We start from the raw sequence: 23,171 nt of genomic DNA, 5'->3' as shown, positions 1-23,171 counted from the left end.
AGCTCTAACAAAGTAAAACAAATGTTTATGTGTTTGTCTCTTCTCCCCTCAAGGCAAAAGCTACGGGAACGAGGTAGACTGGATGGACTCATACGGGGAGGAACAGCGGCTGTGGCAACGCATGATTGAAAACCCAGAAGTCCCTCAGGAGTGTACTCTGATGCTGCGATCCACCATGCGCAAGTGCAACACATGAGCCGGGCCAAAGCACAGATAGAGAGGATAAAAGAGAACAACAGAGGGAACGGAGACAGAAGTGAAGTGAAGGCCTGAGGAAGGAGCTGGAGAAGAGGAACGGTCAAAAGAAAAAACAAAACAGTGAAGCGTCCAAGACTCAAGCGCCCATAAAGGAACAGAGACCACCCCTCTCCTGACGTCTTTCCCCCTGTGATGCCCTGTTCAGAACCCTTCTCATGTCCAGAGCAGCCAGTCATGCCTTACACACTCATCCACATGTGCCCCCGCCCTCCTCCGAAGCATCTAGTCTTGACCAAGCACTGCTGTTTACTGCTGTATATGAAAAACGTGTGTTGTATGTAACTTAGTGTCCTTACAGAATAAGCACACGGTGTGACTCCTGGCGTGTCCGTCCTCGTCTCTGTGATTCATGTGCCAGAGTCATATCTGCATGTAGTTACAGCTGATGGAGACCATTTGTAAGGCATTAGACGAGACGTTGATCAATATTGTAGAGACTTAGACATTCCCCTTAGCAACCATGCTGCATCCTGGTCTGAAGCACATGATGATGATGATGATGATGATGATGATGATGATGATGAAGAAATTCATCCCTGTAGAAACTGTTGTGTTCAGAGGTGGAAAGTGACAAGTTCTTGTACTGCTGTCCAACTCGAGAAGTACTTTTACTCTTTACTTTTATTATTACTGAAGCAGAACGACGATCACTTGTGAGGAGAACTACTCTCATAAAATTACAGTAGCAGCACTTTTAAAGACTGCTCAGGGTAGATACAGACTGTACGATCAATGTGGGAGGACTGGTGAAAGTGTAAATACTGATTTTAAAACACAGTCAGAAAACTGGTACAGCTAAACTTAAGTTAACTAAACTTAACAGCTTAACTAAAATGGCAAAAACTATAGATCCTCACATTTGAGAGGGTGGGACTATTAAATGAGCATTTTTATCTGTGCTAACAGCTTCATGGATGGTGATAACTGTCTGTAATTTTGGCAGTCCACTACTGAACACCTCTCAACAACTATGTGTACAAATTCATGTTCCACAGAGGATGAATTGTACTACTTCGGTGATTCCTTGATCACTTATCCAGTGAAATAATCAACATCTAGTAGACTAGATTTTGTACTGATGTTTTTGATTCCTAGTCAATGAATGACAGCAAATGAAATTTGGTCCACACATTTACGTCCTCTGAGAGTGAACTGTAGTAATTTCACTGATTCGCTGTTTTTTCATCAGGGCTAACTTATTTGTTTTCGATCAAAAACCTGCAAAACTAACGAACAATAACTTCTCATCAGCATCAGCTAGAGTTTGTGCTCAGTGCTAATTAGCATGCTAACAGGCAAAAATAAGATGGTGAACATGATAAATCTGTGAAACATCAGCATTTGAGCACTGTTTTTGTGAGCATGCTAGCATGCATTAGCAATTAGCTCAAAGTTCCACTGTTCTTAAGTGCAGCCTCACAGAGCTGCTAGCGTGGCTGTAGACTGCCTTGGCTCTAGTGTTGTTACTTGATAAATGACAGCCCATTAAGTGAAAACAAAAGTGCTGGCAGCGACAATTATCCGATTCTCAACGCCTCAAAAAAGTACAGTTTCTTAAAAATGTACTTGTAGAATGACAGTACTTGTTTTTAGTCACTTTCCACCTCTGGTTGTCAGAAGAAAAACCCAACAGATTACACAATTTAGACTAGCTTCAATGTAAATTTACATCGCACTGTATCAGTGTGATAATAGCAACTGCATGGTATTAGATAAAACAGAGGTAGAAGAACAAAAGAAGGTTATATAAAGCACTGATAATGACATCACTTCAGCCACAGAAGACAGGGTGTGATGTGTGAAGTGCGCTCCCAGCAACTCTGAGATGGGAGCTTCGTGTTATAGAGTGAGTCAGCACTGAGGCGAGCTGCCTTCATCTCAGGGGGAGCCTAATAATGAGACAGTGACAGTCACCTTGTCCCTGTCGCCCAGGGCTCTGCGATCCACCATCCTGTGATGAATGACGCAGTTCACGAAAACAATTCTCAAGTTAAACCCTGCACAATCATTTTTCATGTGGAATGCCAATTTTGTCCGCTTGTCCTTGGCAAACCCTCTGCTCTGAACCCCCAGAGCAGAAGTTTCACATTGCACAATTATAGTAATAATACATGGTGTTCACTGTGCAGCATACTTAAGATGAGAGGCTTGTGCAATACCTGATTACTGCAGAAACTCTTGATGTACAGCATGTACTATCTCTGTTGTGTCTGGTTTCCAAGCATCAAACTCACTGTATTCAAGCCTAGTTTGTCCCAAATGTGTTACAGGAATATTTTGAAATAAACACACAAGTTTCCATAGACTGACTGTTTGCCTATTTGTTGGAGAGTATTTGTTTTGAATGACACTCATTATCTTCCACCTGTTGTCCCAATTATCCAATCAGGACACACACACACACACACTCTGAATGAATGCACAGGTCAGGCTCATGTATGACCTCCTGATTTGTGCCCTTGCTGAAGATCTGCTAAGGTTTTGTTGTTGCTGTTTTTAATGATCACGCCATGTACCAAATATTTTATCAAAAACCCACCTTATATTCCGCTTCTCTACCTTAGACTGGTTGAAATTTGCTCTTCTGCATTTTTTTCTTTAAGAGCAGTGTGAGTGCATCCCCAGTTTTCCCCATTAAGCACTCCACTCTCTTTTTGGACTTGCAAGAGAAAATACTTGCCAGTGAAACGAGATTGTTTCCAGTAGAAAGTGTCACAATCTTAAAACAAGGAAAATGGACTAAAAGCAACAGACATTACATTTACATTTTGGGAAACAAGAAGAAGAGGTGAAGACTGACAGGACTCCCTATGTGTTCAGTATGAAGTTACCATCAACAGCCAGTTAGCTTAGCGAAGATAACCCATTTTTATGGCAAAGTGGGTGGAATAATCTTACTGGATTTTTTTGTTATTTTAAGAAAAAAAAAATGTTTAGAACTCAACTTGCAGACAAAAACACTTGACAAAGATGGAGGTTTTTGCTGTCAATCTATTTCCCCTTCTTCAGTTTCTTTCTTAACTTGTCCTCAGACAACCCTGCATGTCTCTTCCGCTCACATTGACACACTGAGGATCACATCCTTAATGATAGACATATTTAATCAGTGTCTTGCAAATTCAGACATAGGCGTACAGTGTACCAACAGAGCAGAATCACTGTCCTGTCCTGTACTTCAAACACACACACAGTATTCCAGAGAGTGTCAGAATACATCATTATTAGAGACGTGAGACATAAATATTAGACAGGTGAAGAGTTTTCCAGTTCATACAGTAAAAAGACTTTTTGTACAAAATAGTAAAACATATTTCTGCTTTGAAAATAATAACAAAACACAGACAGACAAGACACAGGAATCAATATGATTGTAATGTACTGTATGACCCATTCCATTAGTAACGTCTTTTAATTAATCTCGCTTCAGATCAGGACTGACATCTCGATCTTTGATGGCGCACACACACACACACACATATACACATACAAACACACACACAAATGCACTCACACCTGGATACAGGACTGAATGAGTTCAGGTAGGAGTGTGTGGCATGTGGATAGAAACAGAAGATCTGAGTAGGTCTTGTTTTCTGTGACTGAGGAGGGGAAGGATCAAAGATGGTTGAGCGTCTGTGGTTTTATGATTGACAGGTCTGGCCCGCTTCCTGCTGCAGCACCATCTCATCCTTGCGGAGGGGGAAGGTGTCGATGGTGGTGAATAATTCAGCCGCTGTGATCGGGAACGGGTAGCGTTGCTTGTCCATGCCCTGCTTGTCTACCAGCACCATTTGGAAAGACCTCTGAGGAATCTGGAGCAGCAACCTAGGAAACACTCATCAGCTTAGTAGGCAGCAGGAAAGAACGAAAGGCCCTGTTCACGCCACTAACATGCCTCTGGGGCATGCTCATTAGGTAGGGCGGATTGTCCATCAATCAGAAGGTTGGAGGTTCGATCTCTGGCTCCTCCAGTCCATATGGCAAAGATACTGAACCTCAAATTGCTCCTGATGCTGTGTCGAGTGTGTGTGTGAATGTGACATCTGTTGTAAAGCGTGCTCACTACAAAAGCACTCCACAATCCACTAAGTACGTCAGCTCACACCTGCATTAGAATGCATCTAAAGTGACCACCATCAGATCTCACTTCCCTACTCTAAAATACAGGCAAATAAACACGTACGTTTGCAAAAACCAAATGCACTGTTGTTGTTAACCAGCATGTTTTTTTTAATGCAAATAAAGAATTAACTAAATGTGTAACATTTAATTTACACAGAAGCCCAAATAAGACTCAACAACTCACAAAATTGTGCAGTTTTTTAAGGGAGTCTGGGGATATATTCTCTACAGGTCACAAAGAAGTAGCTGTATGTGTACAATTTCATACGTTAACGGTCAATTAAATGTTGTCTTCTTTCAGAAAGAAATGGTGTAAATGGTGAAATCAGTTGTGTCAGTGTGTTCCAGCAAGCTGGTACAGTGAAGCCACAACAAACTGCCAACTCTGCTTTTTAATTAAAAAAAAAAAGAAACAACTTAATGTCTGGTATCAGATCTTAATGCATCCTCAATGCCTCTTAGGTGCATTGACATCTGTTCTTAGAGGACTGGGCGATTGGACCACCGAAGAAGCACATTAATGTCAGATGTGAACAAGCCCAAAGATACATGTGAAGTGTGTGTTTGTGCGCGCTGTGTGAGTACCTGAGCTGCAGGGCCAATCCTGGGGTGAGCAGCCTGTGTCGAATGCGGCCAATCTGTGCAGGATAAGTCCCAACCAGCTCAATTACGGTCACATGCCTCAGGTCCAGCCCACACTGAGCGTGCTGTTCCCATAAAAGAGAAGCACACAGAGAGACTGATCTATAGCTTTTGTTGTTTTATAGCTGTTATGGATTGCTGTGCAGAGCAAAGAAAATTGAGCACAGTTTATATTACAGAAGACATAAAACTGTCGAACCAAAGTTGGCATAGAAAGCACAAGAGCTACCACTGACGATTACTTTCATTTAAGTCTCCCTCTGCTCAAAAATGTACTTTACTTGTAATGACTTCACTTTGATGTTTGGGCTCCACTGTGCAGGATGACTTATGTGCAGAGTTTGACACTGGAAGACAGTTTTCACATTCATCTGCCGAAAGTTTCTCTGTGCTCACCTAAAATCTGAGTTTAAGACAAACACAAATGCGGTATGTCGATATACTGTTTGTTTATACCAATCCTAATATCTGTCTTTTCAAATTAGCTGAGCTACTCCACACTATTTCCAAAGTGCCCCTTGGAGTACACACACCCGTGGCTGTGAATCACTGATGTGCAGCTACAACTACAGTTTGTGCTTTTTGACTGCAGATTTGTGACACACGGCATAGAGAGGCAGACTTTATTGTCTCCGAAGGGGAAATCTGTTTCTACAGAATGTGCTCCGCATAAAAACAATCCTCTCTACACGTTAGTTTTGTTCATAAGAAAAACACAGTCAGCCACAGTCAGAGGAGACACTCAGCTCTAGAAATGCTTGAACAAGTTGTTCAGATTTTGAAAACAGACTGAAGTAATCTTACGACAGTGGCAGTTTTTCCTTGTTATTCTAAGGGAATAGTTTATTTCATTGGCATCAATTCAGCACAAACAACTCCCAATAACAACTTGACCACGACTGATCACTCTGGTTGTTCACAAATTTAACACAATCTTGTCTTTTAATCTTGTGTGTCAGCTGAAAACCCTGACACTTTAAAAGGTCCTGTGTTTAAAGACACCTCTGACTTAATGGTTTCTGACGAGCCGGGGAAGCATCCAGCCCCAGAATAGCCTATCAAAGCTGGTGTCAGTATCGTTTATTCATCGCCTGGACGTTTTCTGCTCCCCTTTTTATGTGTCTCACTGCTTTGTCCCACTTAGGCAGCTAAGCGAGAAAGAACACCAAACACACTGCAGCCCTGTTTGCGAGCAGCAGTGGAGACACGGTGGAGTGCTGACCTCTATCGCTTCTTCGCTCCTGCGCTTCCCTTCATGTCACATGTTCTCATCTTCTCCCTGTGATTTGTGCCTCACCTGTAAGTTAGTCATCTGGAAGCGGTAATTGTGATTGGCAGCCGTAGGGGCCGAGATAATGAGGAGCCGTCGTTTCTCATAGAACTGGTCCAGCAGCGCAGCAGCCGTACGCACTCCCACGTTAATGTTCATGGCTGCGGTGACATTGGATGTACAAGTAAGTGATGTGACAGCATATGACACACAGTGCAAGAGGACAAGATTTAATACCACACTGTCTGTTGAGCAGACGAAACCAAATAGGAAACTCATGCACCGACACTCAGTATAAATTGCTGATGGTCTGTTTCACAATAGCTGCAAGCAGATGCACATTCAAAGGAAGAGCATCCAGTATTGATTTTTCTAATCGATGGATAGCAGAGGGGACCATTTGCTCCTCCACTGAGCTTCTCACATGGAACCAGTTCAGTGCAGGCGAGCAAACTTTACATAACAGTGTCGTGTTTATGGCCACTACGGCACAAGACAGCACAATGCTAATTTAAAATAAATGAGAGTCTGAGCTCAGAGAGCAGATTGAGAATGAAACATGGAAACTGTTGCTAGAATTGACTGACACCAAGTAAGCAGTCAGAGCCTCAGACCTGCCCAATCAGCAGAAAAGTAGACCATAACCTTTATTTTCCATGTCAAGTGATCTCCAAGTCTTTTTTTCAATTGTTAACATCTTTACTTATATGAACAGATTGTCACAGTTCAAGACTTTTATCCCCAAGCTGACTGAAAAAGGTTAAAGTCTAGTTATAACAAAATTAAATGACACATCAGTCACTGCATGTTGAGCCTACTGAACTTGGCACCCTGTAAAGCTCAATGATACTAATTGGAGAAGAGAAGAAGAATTAATTGGAATATAGTCTAAATGTTCACCAGGGGAAACAACTCAAATGGCACAAGAAGAAGCCCAAAGTAGCACAAGCCACCCAAAACCATTTCTACCTGCCAAATCAAATAAAAAGCAGCCCAGTTGGGTGGAAAACTGCCCAATCTGGCAACACTGCATGGAAATAAATATATAAGAAGGTCTACGTCATTACTGCAACACAACACAATGGAAAATTATCAGGACATTTTTTTAAACTCCAAACATAAATGTAACAGAACTGGAACTTTCTTCAAACTATTCTCATGTTTTTTGGTCGTGTCCCAAGCACATACCTCATACTGTTCATACCTCATGCCAATTGCACTACTTGCACGTATTTATATTTTTGGATATTATGACTATTTGCACTTCTGGTTAAATGCTAAACTGCATTTCGTTGTCTCTGTGTTGCACTCTAACGATGACAGTAAAGTTGAATCTAATGTAATCTAAATTGATTGAACTTTTGGGCAAAAGTTTTTCTTCTTGCAAATGAACCCCAAAGCTGCAGTGCTGGAAGCAATCCCTGAAAAGGGTAGATATTAATACTACGTGCATTTTCCACAAGAATAAGGGCAAGCAAACTGAAGGTTTGTGTGCATGAACTGTGAAAAATACTTCGAGACTGAAACCTACAGACAAACTGAAAAAATACACCCACTCATTAGAAATAATATCTTAGCTCAATAAAACAGTGAAACAGAAAAATGCATGATTATGACTATCCTTTTTTTGTCTTTTGTCACTTGTTTTGCATTTTTAAGTTCCTTTTGACAAAATGTTATGAACAATGAAAATAGGCAAGTTTAGAAAATAGAAGATTGTTGTGTTTGTGTATGTGTGTGTGTATTTCTACATGCAGTACACACCTGCACAGCTTGTGTCTGTGCCAGACCAGGTGAGTCCATACTGACACACTCTGGCAGCGCTGCCCTGCAGCTCGTAGCCGCCGGTGCAAGTGAAATCACAGGTCGCCCCGTAGTTGTCTCCGTCGCTGTCACACTTCATATAACCATTGTCTGGGGGAAACAGTGAGCTGCAGCGGCGCACTACACAGAAAGACAGGATTAGACACAAAAACGCCAGGAAACATGACAGGCAGAGAAGAATCACATGACTGCATTGTATACCCTTGGCGAATAGATCACATGTAGTGAACCAATGCAAAAGCCCCTGCAAGACGATGAACCAAATAGTGGAATGAAGTGACAAAATAATGTTGTTGGGTTATTTTTGGTTTTTTTGGTTATGTTTTGGTTGTTTGGATGTGTGATCGTGACCATTTGTAAGGATGTACAAATACAAATGAAACTGAACACAATAGAGGTCAAAATGAGACATTGGAACATATACAGAGACCTCTTATTTCCTTTTTTTTCCTCCTTTTTTTCCCCTTATTTAACTGTTGACATATTTGCAGGTTTATTTTTTCTTTACATTTATTTAATTTTCAAATGTTTTATCTATTTATTATTATTACTTATTTATTCTCTTTTGTGTGGTTTTTGTATGACTGTATGTACATTATTGTTTAAAATGTCAGAAAATTAATAAAGAGAGTTAAAATAATAATAATAATGTTGTTGTTAATCGCAAACAATAGTTATATAGATATCTTTTTCTTTATCTTCTTTATCTTATTATCTGTGTCAGAACTTGTATTGTTAAGATACTCTGAACTGGGACATTATTGACTTAACAAGTTGACGAAGGCCACCCGGACACACTCAAGATTCAGAACGTGTGTGTGATAGAGTGAGAACATTTCCACACAGATAATGGTCTTTGTTTAGAGTGCAGCTCTTTATTGATACCTATCACACTGCTGACTGTGTCTCTGTGAGGCAGGAAAATCTCATTTGTGGAGAATGAGCAGCTGCTGGCAACTCAAAGGATGAACCTCTGACATCCTTGCAATAAAACAATTTTCTTACTGAGTTTCCATTAGAGAAAAACTCAGTTTAAACCCAAGTAAATGTCAATTTATTACTGAAATGCTGAACTGTGCTCTTGCCTGAAGACACATTTTTGCCAATCCCAGTTCACCTGCTGACTGACTAAAAGATATGTAGGCTACACTAGCAATTAATAAGGGAAAGTTAGAAGTGTAACAATTGAACACAGTCTCTGTATTTTCCTGTTATTAGGGCCAAATTACACAGACGATCTAGAAGACTTCTTGGAAATAACCTATGAAAAAAATTTCACAGAAAACCCTGCTCCACACAGATTATCAAGAAGCTTCAGACTCTCACTCTGCTTTAGGAAACTCACCTCGCACTCTGATAGTGAAGCGGCAGGATCCTTTGTTCCCTGCACGGTCAAACACAGTGTAGGACATCTTGTGGAGCCCCTCTGGGAAATTTGATTTTGAAGGTTTCCCTTTCAGGATGACACTGCAAAAGACACGCTGTTTTAATCTTTCACTGTGAGCTCCCTGTTCAGGGCAGGACAACCAAAAGGGCTAAAACAGACTAAGAGCACTGAAGTGAGAAAAGCTTTAAAGGGTGGTGGAGATGAGACTGACTCTGTGAGGATGCCATCTGCAGTGTCTACACCCTCAGGTGTGTCCCACGTCACCCTCGCTGTCAGTTTTCCTGGCTCTGCCCATTTATCCTTCACGTTAGGACACTTGATCTTTGGAGGATCCATATCTACAGAGAGAGAGAAAACCACATCACATCATTAACATGTCAATGTGTATATTACTACACAGGCCAAAAATGGAATAGGATGGGGACTCTATTGGCCAAACGAAGGTGTAGCAGCTGACTGTTCACTAAGCCCCTCCATATCAGTAGTTAATGCTTCTCGCTCTTGCACAGCAGTTTACAATGATGATAGTGGCAGTTACCACTTTTTGTAATTAGGTCCTTGATTTTAGACCGAGGGAGATAAAAGCGGCCTCTCATTTCTGGTCAGTGACTGTCCATTTTGCAAGCTGATGTGCCAACTATCACAGGTCACCCGTGGCTAATTAAGCTCACATTATCAGCTCCATGTGTTGGTTGAAAATGCTGTCACCAGCTGACTTTTTACTGTTTCAAGTAGCGTCATTCTAAAACATTAGAGAAGACAAAGAAGAACTTTACTTTATTAATTACACACATGCACATCCCATGCTTTTGGAGAACAAACAACACATCATGCAAATGCTTCAGTGAAATTATTCCTCTGCATTTGACCCATCCTGGGTCTCCTCCGCCGCAGACCAGGAGCGGTGGGCTGCCAGCCGACAGCAGTGCCCGGGGACCCAGTTCCTTTCTTGTCACCGTTGGTCAGGTGGTGATCTTCTTGTATGTTTTTAGTAGAATTTTTTTTGTGGAAGAAGCCCCAGGTGAACATGGGAAGAACACGCAAACTCCACACAGAACGGCCCCTTTTTCCTCAAGCAGCAGGAACCGAAGGCATGGTGGAGAACACACCCCTGGCGCCCACAGCGGGAATCAAACCCGGGACCTTCTAGCTGTCAGGCAACAGTGTTACCACCGTTCCACCATGACTTTAATTAAAGAAACTTCTTACCAATGCATCTGATGACTATAGATGTGATATCAAGTATGATACGTAATCACCCATAAGTTTGGGAAACACAATGCTATCTGAGGTAATGTTTGCTAAGGTTGCTCAGGTATTCTTCCCCAAATGCAATAAAGATACAAACAAAAATACAAACAAAGATAGATATGCTAATGTTAGCCTAAACTCTGATAGCCTTAGTGAGGAAATACTATGGAGTGGATGTTTTAGTTCTGTAATCACACAAACTAGTTATGAAATACACTTTTGCCCTGGAAGAAATGCAAGGTTAATGTTATAGGCTGTAAGCGAGTTAGCCAGAAATGCTAACAATTGGAGCTTAGACAGCTTGCCACAGCCTCATGCACATTGCTTCAATGTGCAAAGAAATCCAAAGCTTGACACACCTGTGCGTCCTTGCTATGGTTGCTGAGCTATTATTGGACAATCACTCTTTTGGAGGAGGGATTTAGCAAAGGGCCAATTACTGATTGAACCTTTCATAAATAATATACACAAGAAAGTGAGCGCCTCATCATAGCTGTTCAAAAAAATAACAGCTCCCTTCACACTACATTCCTGCACCATCATTTTCCAACAGAAACACCTGAACATTTCATCTTCCTGTGGTATTCAGAGTCTAATGATAAAGACAGAGACTTGGTTTCAAGAGTCAAAACCCATTTTACAGATGACAACAAAAAAATAAGGCGAATCATTACACAAACAGCCTGGTTAGGATGTGATGGCTGTGGTGCAGCGAGATCTGAATGAGCATGTATACATACAAACCCTGCGATTGTCTACTGTTACCAAGGTTGCAAGGCTATTCAGTCATTCACATTATCCCCTAAGTGCAGACCTTGTAGCACGGCTTTTCATGAAGAGTCGAGTCATTTTCAGACTCAGGCTAGAAAAACATGAAAAGCATTTCGAATTTTCTGGTGATGAGAGGCAAACCACAGCGTGTGTTTGTGAATGTGTCTGTGTATACTATGTACATGTCTACAGGCCTGTGTTTTTTCCAAACAACACTCATATAATCTTGCATTATGAGGAGTACTTCTTATCCAGTAGTCTACAACTGACATTACGCCTTAAGCAGGTAAATTGCTAGTTACATAGGTTTTTGCAGTGCAGCTAAAGGGTGTGCAGGCTCCACTTCAGTGGAAGATGAAATTGTGCATAAATCAACAACACACGCAGTCTTACCAACACAGGTGGGGACTCCGGCGCTCCACACCTTGCTGTGCTGGCAGGTTGCCGTCTTCTGGCCCTTTAGAGTGAATCCAGGGGAGCAGAAAAACTCACAGCGAGAGTTGAAGTAGGAGCCGTCTGAACACTTGTAGCCACCGTTAGCAGGCATGTTCATCTTGGGACAGCGGATCTCTGTGAGAGAAACAGCTCAGTGTTGAGTTAAGGAATGATTTGCTCTGTTTAATTTGGTTCAGGGACCTGATGCATATATTTAATAATACAGCATTGGTCCATCTTGGTCTCTTGTCGAAACTCATATAACGAGCAACCGCTGCGTTTTTCTATAAGAATAAATTGTGCAATGTTTTTAAATTACCACACCTTAGAGGCAGTAATAGTAGTGGCACTAATTTTCCATTAGTATCCTGAAGTGATACTAATTTTCAAAGACTCTGCCAAGAAGAGACTTCAGGGAGAAGAAACTGATCCATGTAATTGTTACTAATTTGCTGCATAAACATGAACCAATTTTGCAAGACCTGAACATCATGTACAGGCAGGTTTAATGAACTAAAAATGTAAGATCTGAGTGGAGAATATCCATAACAAAAAAAATAAACTCCCTCCCAGTGAGAGGTGGTTCAAAGCTGTGGAGTAAAGTTAGCAAGTGAACTCGGTCCAAGAATGAACTTGCTCAAAAATGTAAAAACTAGTGCATGGATGAATGCATGTGAGGGACACGCATGCATGTGTGTTCAGGTGGATGTCGCTTCTTACCTCGGCAGGCGTAGTTAGACGACCAGTGTTTGCTGGCCATGCACACCACCTCTGAGCTCTGGCTCTCGTATCCCTGCTTGCAGCGGATTTTACAACGTGTCCCCATCACATTCCTATTGTGCTCTCCTCTGGGTGTACGACAGCTCACGTCACCATGTTTCACTTTAATAGGCGCGCACCACGGTGACCCTGCAAATGGAGCAAAGTCAGCCGCACTGACCTTTTCTTTCTTGCACTGAGGCAATTATATGTTTTTTATGGTGAGGCCTTGGAGTGGGATGGACTGCTATTTATGTCAGTTTTCAATATTACGCACTTACCTGAAGACTATAAAAGCTAAGAAAGACTTCCTTCATAGGTGGGGAAATGTGAAAACCCACCCATCATCTGAGCTCAGACAGATTCAGTGGATTTCTCATTACCTTATCTGCGACTTCCCATAATCCAACTGTGTCTCATGAGGCAAAGGAGATTGTCTCACTTGAGGAAAAGACAGATAATGATGTGTGGAGAGAGCACTTACGTTTCAGAGCCTGTGAGTGATAGAGTGAGAAAATTTCCATACAGATAAAGGTCTGAGTTGAGAGAGCAGCTCTTTATTGATACTTATCACACTAGTGACTTTAAGTAGTAGCTATTTGTTGTACTTTCCCTCAAAAATGAGTCTGTCCAAAACATGACACTGATTAGCCTGACCACAGATGTATGTGTGTTACTCTGGAAAAGAGGTTCTCAAACTTCATACTCAAAGGTCCATATCTGATCTTCATTCAAGGGCAGAGGTTTGGAATGACTGGAAGTAATACAGGAAGCAAACACAAACACCCAGTTTGAGACTGAATACAACAGTTGTGTTGTACGGGACACGTCGTACATCTAAGACGATCTTACTGAGTCTCTGTGAGTAACCATTTCTGTAAAACCAGTGAACTTTGAATTATGGACTTGTGGCTCGCTGCCAGTGGTTGGCAAGCTAAGCGATGATCACTCTCAGGACGGACTGGACCTCTTTCACTGGTGAGGAGCATTTGAATTTCCATTAGAACGCATTTTCTGAATTTCTTGATATTCTGCAGGCTGGATGTGACCCACAGGCCACCAACTGAAGATATGGGCTGGGTCCATATTGATCTGCAGAGGTCCCTGAGGTCCAGACCTTGAGGAGCCCTGCTCTAGAACAATAAAGTCCTAATTTTAAGGAATAGTTGGATGAGAAGACTGATACCAGTTTTGTGTCTGTGCAGTAAATATGAAGCGCCAGCAGCCAGTTATCTTAGCTTAGCATAAAGACTGGAAATTGTCCAAGGGTAACAAAATCCAGCCACTAGCACATCTAAACTCATGAATGAGCACAGCTTGTTTGTTTAATCAGTACAAAAAGCAAAGTCTAAAAGTTTTATGGAGGGTTGTGGCAGGTTATTTCTTGGCTAGGTGCAGCTAGCTTCCGAGATTACTTTCTGGATCTCCAGCTTCAAGGGCTTTAGAAGTGCTGGTAGTCATGCTAGCAGTTTCCTCTGTTTTCAGTCTTTATGCTAAGCTAGGCTATGCAGCAGGTGGCTGTAGCTACATATTTGATCATAGAAATATGAGAATGGTATTGACTGTCTCATCTAATTCTCATCAAGAAAGCCAATAAGTGCATTTCCCAAAATGTGGAACTACTCCTTTCAGACCTATCAGACAACTGATTTCAGCTTTTCTCCTCCCACCCATCACCCACCTACCCATCTCTACAAGCTTGTGTAAAAATTCCTTCATGGATGCCAAGTTCGAGGGGCCACAAGGTTTTTATTACAGGGAAATCAAAATCTGCAGCTTATTTCCTGCTGGCTCAGGACAAACAGTCGGCCCTGCGGACCGACATGCACACACATGCACACACTCGGAGAGGAGAATACACATCAGTTTAGGCTAATTTCCAGTTGGAATAAAAATGAGTATTCATCACACAGCAAGCCTCTCTTACTCCTCTGTGTGTGTGTGTGTGTGTGTGTGTGTGTGTGTGTGTGTGTGTGTGTTGGCTGACAGTCTCCACAACCACTGAGTAAGAGAAAATAATACTACATTTGAGCCTTACGCGAGGGGAGAGTTTGGTTTGGCTTGAACAATAATGTTCCGTGTCTCACTGACCCCAAATTTAAAGCTGGAAGCCACTTTGACGTAACTGAGTCAGTTTACAGAAGTGGCTAAACTAACTGCCGATGAATTATGCCTCTTTAAAGGCACAGTGAACTATAAAAAAAACATTTTTCTGATTCTAATCCTGTGTTAATAGGTCTATTATCCAAATATATGTCAAAAATCATTTTTGAATACTGTATCAAAACCCCTCTTTTTACTCTGCCTGTAAAACATGAGAATATTTTTGATGACACATCTTGAATTTGATCGTAAAACTAGCCACACTATCGACCGTTAGCTATGGGGTCAAAGTGGCTCGCAGATCTGAAGCAGCTAACAGTGCAGGATCATGGGGCAAAGGTGTGTGTTTAAAAGAATTATAAAAAAAAAAATCTAAAAATCGCTCTCTCTTCACAGTGTCTCTTGTCTGTCTCTCCCCTGTCTGTCTAGTATGTGTGTGTTTTACTGCAGGGTGTGGCTGGCGGGCCTGACCCGGCCTCCTGCTCTCCTGAGCACACCTGTGACCAGCAATTCAATCTGATGAGATGGTATAAAAAGGCCGGCCTTTCACTGAGGATTCGTTGAATGGTCCTGTTGCCTTTGTGGTGACACTGAGACTCTTGGTATTGTGATATTTCTGCCTTGTGTGCTTCCTAACTCCTGCTTTTTGTGCCCTCGTGCTCCATCCTATGTCCTGACAGTTAGTTGTGATGACTGGACTTTCACCTGGCCTGTCCACTCTCAGTCGGCTCTCCAGCCTCTTTGTGTGGATCATCTACACTCATTTGTTGCACCTTCTTTCTGAACAGTCCATTTAACAGTTGCCTTTTACATATCCCTGTCTTGGAGTCTGCGTTTCAGCGTTTGGGTGCGTTTACTTCAGCACAAAACTCCTTTTGATTCTTCCAGTAATTGCCCTCTGGTTTCTGATCGAACAACACTGGTGAGGGAGGTATCTTATAGGGATCTTATTTAAATCTCTCCAGCAACTACACCTCACCCAAAGTCTCACATTAAATTATGCTCTACCTGCCATTTCTCTGTGACTTTAAGATCAGAGGAGCTACTGAACTCTAAACTCTCAAAGAGCCGTTGGTCTGCGTAATGGTTCAGGAGGCATATTGACTTTGGTACATATTGATCTCCACGTAAGCATTCCCTAATTGCAAATGTGTCACTTTTCAGAAGGCATGTGCTGTATGCGTGTACTGGCGGTGTCAAACTCTGCATGTAGTCACCTTTAGATCTACGAGAATACCAGTCCTCGTCATCTCCATAGGCATACTGTCCTGACCCTGGGGACGAAAGAAAAGAAGAAAAAGCAACTAATAAGACGAAAAGAGCAGCATCCAAGATGTTAGGCAATGTTTAAAAGCGTTGTCCTGGGCTGACCTGTGGGGCCTTTTTACTGCAAATCAGCACCAAGAACAGGCTTAAAAATATTGCTTAACTCTTCATTTGAACCAGACTCTGGGGGAGATACAGATCTTTTGGAGACCACATGCACAAGGAACAAATCTCAAAAGATCCTCTTTTTCCAGCTGGTTTGGAAAAAGGAATCTGTTTAACACAAAGATTCACTTTTTTTGTTTGTTGTGACCCCAAGTGCGTTTGGTAGAAATGGAAGGAGTGAAGCTATTTTGAAATGTTTTGTTCAAAAACAGCTCCCATGAATCATACTTACCATTTTAAGTCAACTTGACAGTGAACAGTTCACTCCGATGGAGGAAAAGATTTTTCAACCATAACAGCAGCATCCAAGACAAACTGAAATATTGCTCAGTGGTGGCTGCAGAGCTGGTGGAGGACACAGCTGAGTGACACGAGTGAAAGACAAATGTGAGGGGAATCGTGATGAGGAGGGAGGATTATTTTAGGAAAGAGGATGAAAAAGATGGGGGGATCGAGTCAGGACGCAGTAGAAACAGACAGGAAACGGGTGAGGAATGGGTTAAAGTACAGGGAGGGGTGTTCAACCTTGGCTCTGGGATGTTATGAACCCCGGTGTGAATGTGTCCTCTGTTCAGGATCCACAAGAGAAGGAGTGTTCCTCCCTCCTCCAGCTTCATATATCAGCCGCATGTTGGTCATTGAACCTGATACTATGAGCACATCTCGCATCCCGTCCCCCATTCCTCATCATGGCTATTCTGTCAGTTTAATAAAGGCTGTCTGGACCAAAATGCCACAAGCCATCGAACACACACACACACACACACACACACACACACACACACACACATACACACACACACACAAGCTCTGAGGTTTTAGCAGTCAGATCACACAGCATGGATTGTACAAAGCAAACCCACATACTGAGTGAGTCAGATTTAGCTGTCTAATGGGAAAACTTCAGTGTCTGCTTCTTAACGGGCGAGGAGGCAGACAGAGAAAGGTATGGAAAACTAATTACAGGTGTGTGTGTGTGTGTGTGTGTGTGTGTGTGTGTGTGTGTGTGTGTGTGTGTGTGTGTGTGTGTGTGTGCGTGCGTGCGTGCGTGTGTGTGCGCGCGTGTGTGTGCCTGTGTGTGTGTTTCCTTCAAAGTGCACAGTAGTCAGAGTCACAAGTGCCAGAAAAGTTATCAGTTCTGTAACGACTTGCAAGCAAACAGGATACAACAATTTACACCACAACAAAGGGGAGCTCTTTGCTTCTGATTGGCTGGCAGGTGTGATATATGTGTTCAGTCTTCAGACGCAAATCAAGTGTTGAAGTTTTAATCTGTAAGATTTTCATGAATTTGATGTTCATCTGCAATAGCCGTTCAATGTATTTAATGTATTCTGTAATGAGCTTTCTATGCAGAAGTTTAGCGGTGAGGTCCACCTTTTGAGTTCAAGCTGCCTTCATATGCATGAGGGATTCACAGGAAATGACGCAGCCATGTAACCCTCATATTTTTATCTCAATGGTAACAGCCTCACTGTTTGCTGTTCTCTCTATTTATTAAGTTACTGCTGATGCATAGCGAATATTTTCATCTGCTGCTGCTTCACACTGAATGCATTCAACCGGCGAACCACAGCATAGCATTATTGTGACGTAGCTCCAATGAATGCAAACTTATTTATCATAGCGGTTAGCCCAAACTGTGACGGTGTCAAAAGGCAATTAGAACACAATGGTTTTTGAGTTCTTTATTAAAACAGGATGGGTTTGTTTGGCTGCACTGTAAACTGATGCAACAGTTGCTCTTCTTCTGTATAACTGAGAGACTCATATGTACACTAAACAGCAAGTAAACCAAACAAAATTGATAATGACAGCAGATGCAGAGGCAGCATCCCATATTATGGGATGGATGAAGAACTGTAGACACCTTATGCAGAATAGATATAAAATAGATCATATCAGATATAAAATCCACAATGAATGGCAATCCTGTCACAAGCACAGGAGAAACATTGTGTATATATCTGCAACAGGGAAAGAAAAAAATCTATTATAAATATCTTAAAATAAAGTAACACCATTGTGCCACATTAGCCTCCAGTGTAAATCAAATACTCAAACAGAATTACAGCACAAAGGTCAAGTACAGCTTGGTTTTTCCCACTAGATTAACTGTCTGTAGAAATCTTCAGTTGTTTTAACTAATGAACGAAAGTCAACTGTAACACATTAACATGCAAGACGGAGCATTTATCATTAACTGAACTTTTTTCTTTTCATATTTTTTGGTGAGGACATTTTCCCACTTCTAAATTACCAGGAGGACAGAGGACATATGAGGACAATCAGAGCAGTGCAGGAACTCTGCAATTCTCCCTGTACTGAGCAGAAATGTGCTCAATTAAATAAACCTCTTAGATTCTGCAGTCTGGACGAGCCTTTTACAGCGTGTGAAGTCATCTCTTTGATAAAATAGCCTGCAGGGTGAGAGAAAGACACACTAATATGCATGTGTTGTACACATGTTGTTGTACACAGCAGCCAAGCAGAAATAAAAATCTTTTTTGTGTATGTTCTGGTTGGCAAGTTACACCGAAATGCAATACATGGCTACATCCACTTTTCCTTGATAGATCCTGAAGGGTTTGCGTCTGTGCCTCACTTTGCTGAACTCTGCTACGCCTTCTGCCTTCTGCCTGCAGGTGAAGTCCTTCGCCTGCAGCTGTCAGCTTTCTTGCCAACAGATAACGCAGGTTGGACTGACACTGCAGCTGTGCATTTGGGTTAAATTGCCTGTGCTTGATTTCGTCCTGTAATCTGTGATCTGAGACTCTTCTACATTCATATCCGAGAAATACGTCAACATAACGAGGTGTGATCTGCAGCAGCATCGTATTCCTGTTCATCTCTCCTACTTCAAAGGCGTTCATAGTGAGAAGAGAGCAGATGTCAGAATGCTAAGCTTGTCTTCCTCACAAACCTCTGGGAGTGAATAAGCTTTAAATTTCACTGTCTGATATTCCAATTAGCTTTTCTCTACGGGCCTGTAATACAAACTGTCATTATATGGAAGCTCACTCCCAGTAAAAGTTCTGCTACAGGCTAAAAGAGCACAAGAGAGCGGCAAGTAAAATGGGGTGTCATTTCTTTATCGCTCAATTCAACACAGCATGATTACAGAGTTATATAATTCCTTTTGGAGGGCTAATGATTTTCATCCCATTTAAGCTGTATACAAGCATGTCTGCTGCTGGTTTCTGACCCTGAGGAACAAGCTGCTGTTGCTGCTGCTGCTGCTGTTTTTTTCTCCATTAACACTTCACAGTGAGGTACAGATGCTAAGCGGTTACACTGATGGACTCACAGCCTACCACAATATATAATATTATAGATACGTTATAATGTGTTTATGAATGATCTGGATAGCATCTAGTGTGTTTTACAGAACCTATTTATGAATAAATATTTAATGGCTGGACAATAATAACAATGTCTATTTGTAAATGTGCTTAAAATCTTTCTGCTGTCTCCAGTTTATGTGATTCATTCACTAATAGTGTACTTAATTATGAATAAGTAATCACACACTGACCTCACTGTATGCTACCTGCACCAAACAACAGACACACTTTCATTCATTCAAACATCTTGAAAAGGTTGGTGCAACAACATTTTTGCATATCCAAAAAAAACAAAAACAAAAAAAAAACCTGTTGATATCCAAGCCATTTATAATGTTTACAAGTAGGTGTGTTTCTTCTTCCAGCTAGAAATGTGGTCTTTTCTTTTGTGCATGCATCTCTACTCCAGCCTTGCAAACTGTTGCCTTGTTGGTTTGTTTACAGAACAGAGCAAGCAAGGGCAAAGCAAGTCGAGTGAAAAATAGCGTGCATGCAAATACACAGTTTGTTCCGCTGCGCCTAATAATTGCAGCTTTATGTACCATATCTGCCACACGGTCTACGACATCCTATAATGCTTAACTATGCTGTTCAGAGTTATTCTGTAACTTCAGAAGAAGTCATGTATTAAGGCTATTCATGCATGTTGGACATTTCATTGTTCAAAGTGTTCTTGCGTGAAACCAAACAGTACTGAGTTTGTTCATTTAGAGCAAATGTGTCCGCTGGTTTTGTCGGAGTGGATAGGTGAACACTACTGATCAGCTCATACATATAGTATCCACTGTATGTTTAGATGTAATTCGCAATTAAACACCTCTACAGTAAATGTTGCACACAGTTCCCTGTTTTCTGACCAAACTTGGTTTAGCTTTTCTCAGCCAGCAACTGACATCAGTAACTTCATGGTTACTCATTAATTAACAGTTAGTTCCTGATTTGTTTCTTAAGCTTTCCTTTGTAACACTGATGATTCACCTTGCCGTTGTGTGAGTTACTCCTTTTTCTGGCAGAGACACGACTGAACACTCATTAGAGCGGCTGTTCTCCAGTGATGTTGCCTGCTAGCACAAGTTGCTCCCTGTGTGTGTGGAGGATGTATCTGCCCCACAATCATCATGGAAAATATGATCAGGCTTTTACGATTACTTCTGTAGACTGGTTTAACTGTAAGAAGTGATGTGGAACGGAGGCCAAGCTTAAAGATTTCCACTGTTCAGAAAGAGGCCAGAAGGTGCAAAAGCAGTTTCTTTAAAAACCTCAGTATCTCAAACGTGTCATTCCAGTGCACTGACACCTGATTCTGAGGCATGCACACTCAGCTGATAAATGAGCTGACTGACCACCAGAACAAACACAAACACACCCCTGTAAAATAAACTCCTCATAAATGCGCGCGTGCACACACACACACACACACACACACACACACACACACACACACACACACACACGAGCACAGAGCAGAGTCCTCAGTGTCAGCTCGACAGGCAGTTTTTAGTCTGTCAGTGTAAATCTGCTCTGCAGGTCGCATTCATGTTTCAGCCTGTATGATCATACAGCCGTGGTGAGCCACTCTCAAACCATCTACAGGCAAACAGCCACTGCGACTGCACACACACACACACACACACACACACACACACACACACACACACACACACACACACACACACACACACACACACACTCCATCCAGACTTGAGCTTTGAAGTCCTTTCAGCTCCTCACTGCAGCCCACAGGCCCTGCTCAGTCTGGATCCATCTATCTGGAGAGTCTGAAGGTTTTCTTGTGTTCGACGCTTTACCTCAATGAACAGCTGCAACCCGATCATTATTTTCACCATCCATTAATCTGACAGTTACTTTTTCAATGAATTGTTTTGACCATAAAAGGTGAGAAAATGTTGAAAAACATCCATCACATTTGCCTGGAGTCTTAGGTGGCATCATTAAATGTCTTGTTATATCCAACCACCAGTCCAAAAACCTAAAGATAATCAATTCAAGAGATATAAAACAAAGCAAAAACTGCAGAGTCTCACATGAGAGGAGTTGGAATCGCAGAAAGTTTGGGATTTTTGCAAAAAATACCAACTCAGACAATTAATCGATTCATTTTCTGGCAATGGACTCATCGGTCAATCAGGCGCCTCGTTGTGGCCCCTCTTCAGTGTGTGTGTGTGTGTGTGTGTGTGTGTGTGTGTGTGTGTGTGTGTGTGTGTGTGTGTGTGTGTGTGTGACAGAGAGATGTGTGTTTACTCAGCAACAGGACAGAAACTCATCAGCAAAAGTGCTGAAAATACTTCCAGGCCGACCAACACTCCTGAGAAGTGAGAGTCCTCCCTCGCGGTAGTTTAATTCATGGCGCTGCTGAACAGGTAAAGCATTCAAAGCCACAGAATATCACACTTCGGCTGCAGCTTCGGGGCTTTTCCGTGCAGAGAAACGTCCCCCAGATGCACACTGCACTCCCCCCGCTTCCCACCCCCTCCACGTAAACACAAACGCGGTTCACCAGAAACCAGCGGTGAGGATAAGAAGCCTCAAACGCACCGAAAGTGACTCCAAAAACTTCTCCCAACACAAAGACTCTCATCCAAACCCAGCCTCAGACCAGCGAGCCCATACTTTTCCCCCCCTCCACACATAAACCTTGGATTAGTTCATTCCGCTGGTCCCTGCAGGGTTGACGCCGTCATGGAGGTGACTGAGGCTCTTTGTCGCTCCTTACCTTCATAACCGGAGCAGAGGCACAGCTGCACGAACAGGAGCACCAGCGGCCACATGTCCATAGTGAGACGGACGCTCTTCTACATGTGAAGGGGAGCTCGCAGGAAAACTTCCAGCGCATTCCTGCCTCCCAAAAGGCCCGCCTCTTGCTCCAGAAACAGAGGAGGATTCTCTGAACACAGTCAGGCCCGAGCGAGCCAGAGACAGCAGGCTGTGCCAGCTCCAGTGGGTCAACATGTCAACATGTCCTCGATTATCACCGCAAGAGACTCAACCCACACAAATCAACGCAAAGCTGCCCTCGACAGTCCCTGACCTCATTTACTCCGCAGCGTGGAATACGTACGTTTTCTCAGTTACATAAGGACGCATGTGCTGTGCCTCACTTGATGATCCATACCAACATACAAAACATGAACTCTTTGAGAAAGACCATGCACGGTTATGAATTAAAGCAGTGGTTCCCAACCTGGGGGCCAGGACCCCATAAAGGAGTCACACCATACATGTAAGGGGTCAAGGAATGATTAATTGCATAGGACAGAATCGGGAACTTAAGTAGTTAACATAAAATTACTTCTTTTTTTAAATAGTTTCCTCTTTTGTTTCGTTTGTGTGAAATGCTGCATATTTTCATCTTCTCAACCATCCTATGAATTAACCTGAAAAGGAAAATCCCTTTTTTCCATGTATAAATCAAAGAAATGCTGAAAAACTGATCCGTGCCTTCGTTCACACAGTTTACTGCTCTCCTGAAGAAAACCACTGGATTCTGCTTTTCTTGTTCCCAGTCCAAAGTGAATAAATCTTTCAGAGCAGACACATACATACACCAACATGT

General features: G+C 42.2%; 2 protein-coding genes across 4 annotated transcripts in view; one reads left to right on the top strand and one right to left on the bottom strand.

Annotated features, from left to right (window-relative positions):
* The window catches only part of sytl5 (synaptotagmin-like 5), a 34,867-nt gene extending 32,306 nt beyond the window's left edge, over positions 1-2,561 (top strand). For all 3 annotated transcript variants that reach the window (XM_070976254.1, XM_070976255.1, XM_070976256.1), the window contains one exon: positions 54-2,561. In XM_070976254.1, coding sequence (XP_070832355.1) covers positions 54-196 — 143 coding nt within the window. In that variant the 3' untranslated portion in view covers positions 197-2,561. The remainder of the gene's footprint in view (positions 1-53) is intronic.
* Positions 2,562-3,341: 780 nt separating this feature from the next.
* On the bottom strand, positions 3,342-22,444 carry srpx (sushi-repeat containing protein X-linked). The gene is made up of 10 exons (XM_070975980.1): positions 22,332-22,444; positions 16,040-16,096; positions 12,681-12,869; positions 11,919-12,095; positions 9,715-9,841; positions 9,462-9,583; positions 8,057-8,236; positions 6,320-6,453; positions 4,966-5,087; positions 3,342-4,083 (listed from the first exon to the last, which is right to left on the bottom strand). The coding sequence occupies exons 1-10, from the start codon at positions 22,390-22,392 to the stop codon at positions 3,900-3,902; spliced, it is 1,353 nt and encodes a 450-aa protein (XP_070832081.1). The 5' UTR covers positions 22,393-22,444; the 3' UTR covers positions 3,342-3,899.
* Positions 22,445-23,171: the final 727 nt, after the last annotated feature.

The sequence above is a fragment of the Chaetodon trifascialis genome, chromosome 12, assembly GCF_039877785.1.
Source record: "Chaetodon trifascialis isolate fChaTrf1 chromosome 12, fChaTrf1.hap1, whole genome shotgun sequence".
Lineage (NCBI taxonomy): Eukaryota > Metazoa > Chordata > Actinopteri > Chaetodontiformes > Chaetodontidae > Chaetodon > Chaetodon trifascialis.
Note: the sequence above shows the minus strand (reverse complement) of the source record. Positions and strands in the feature narration are given on the sequence as shown.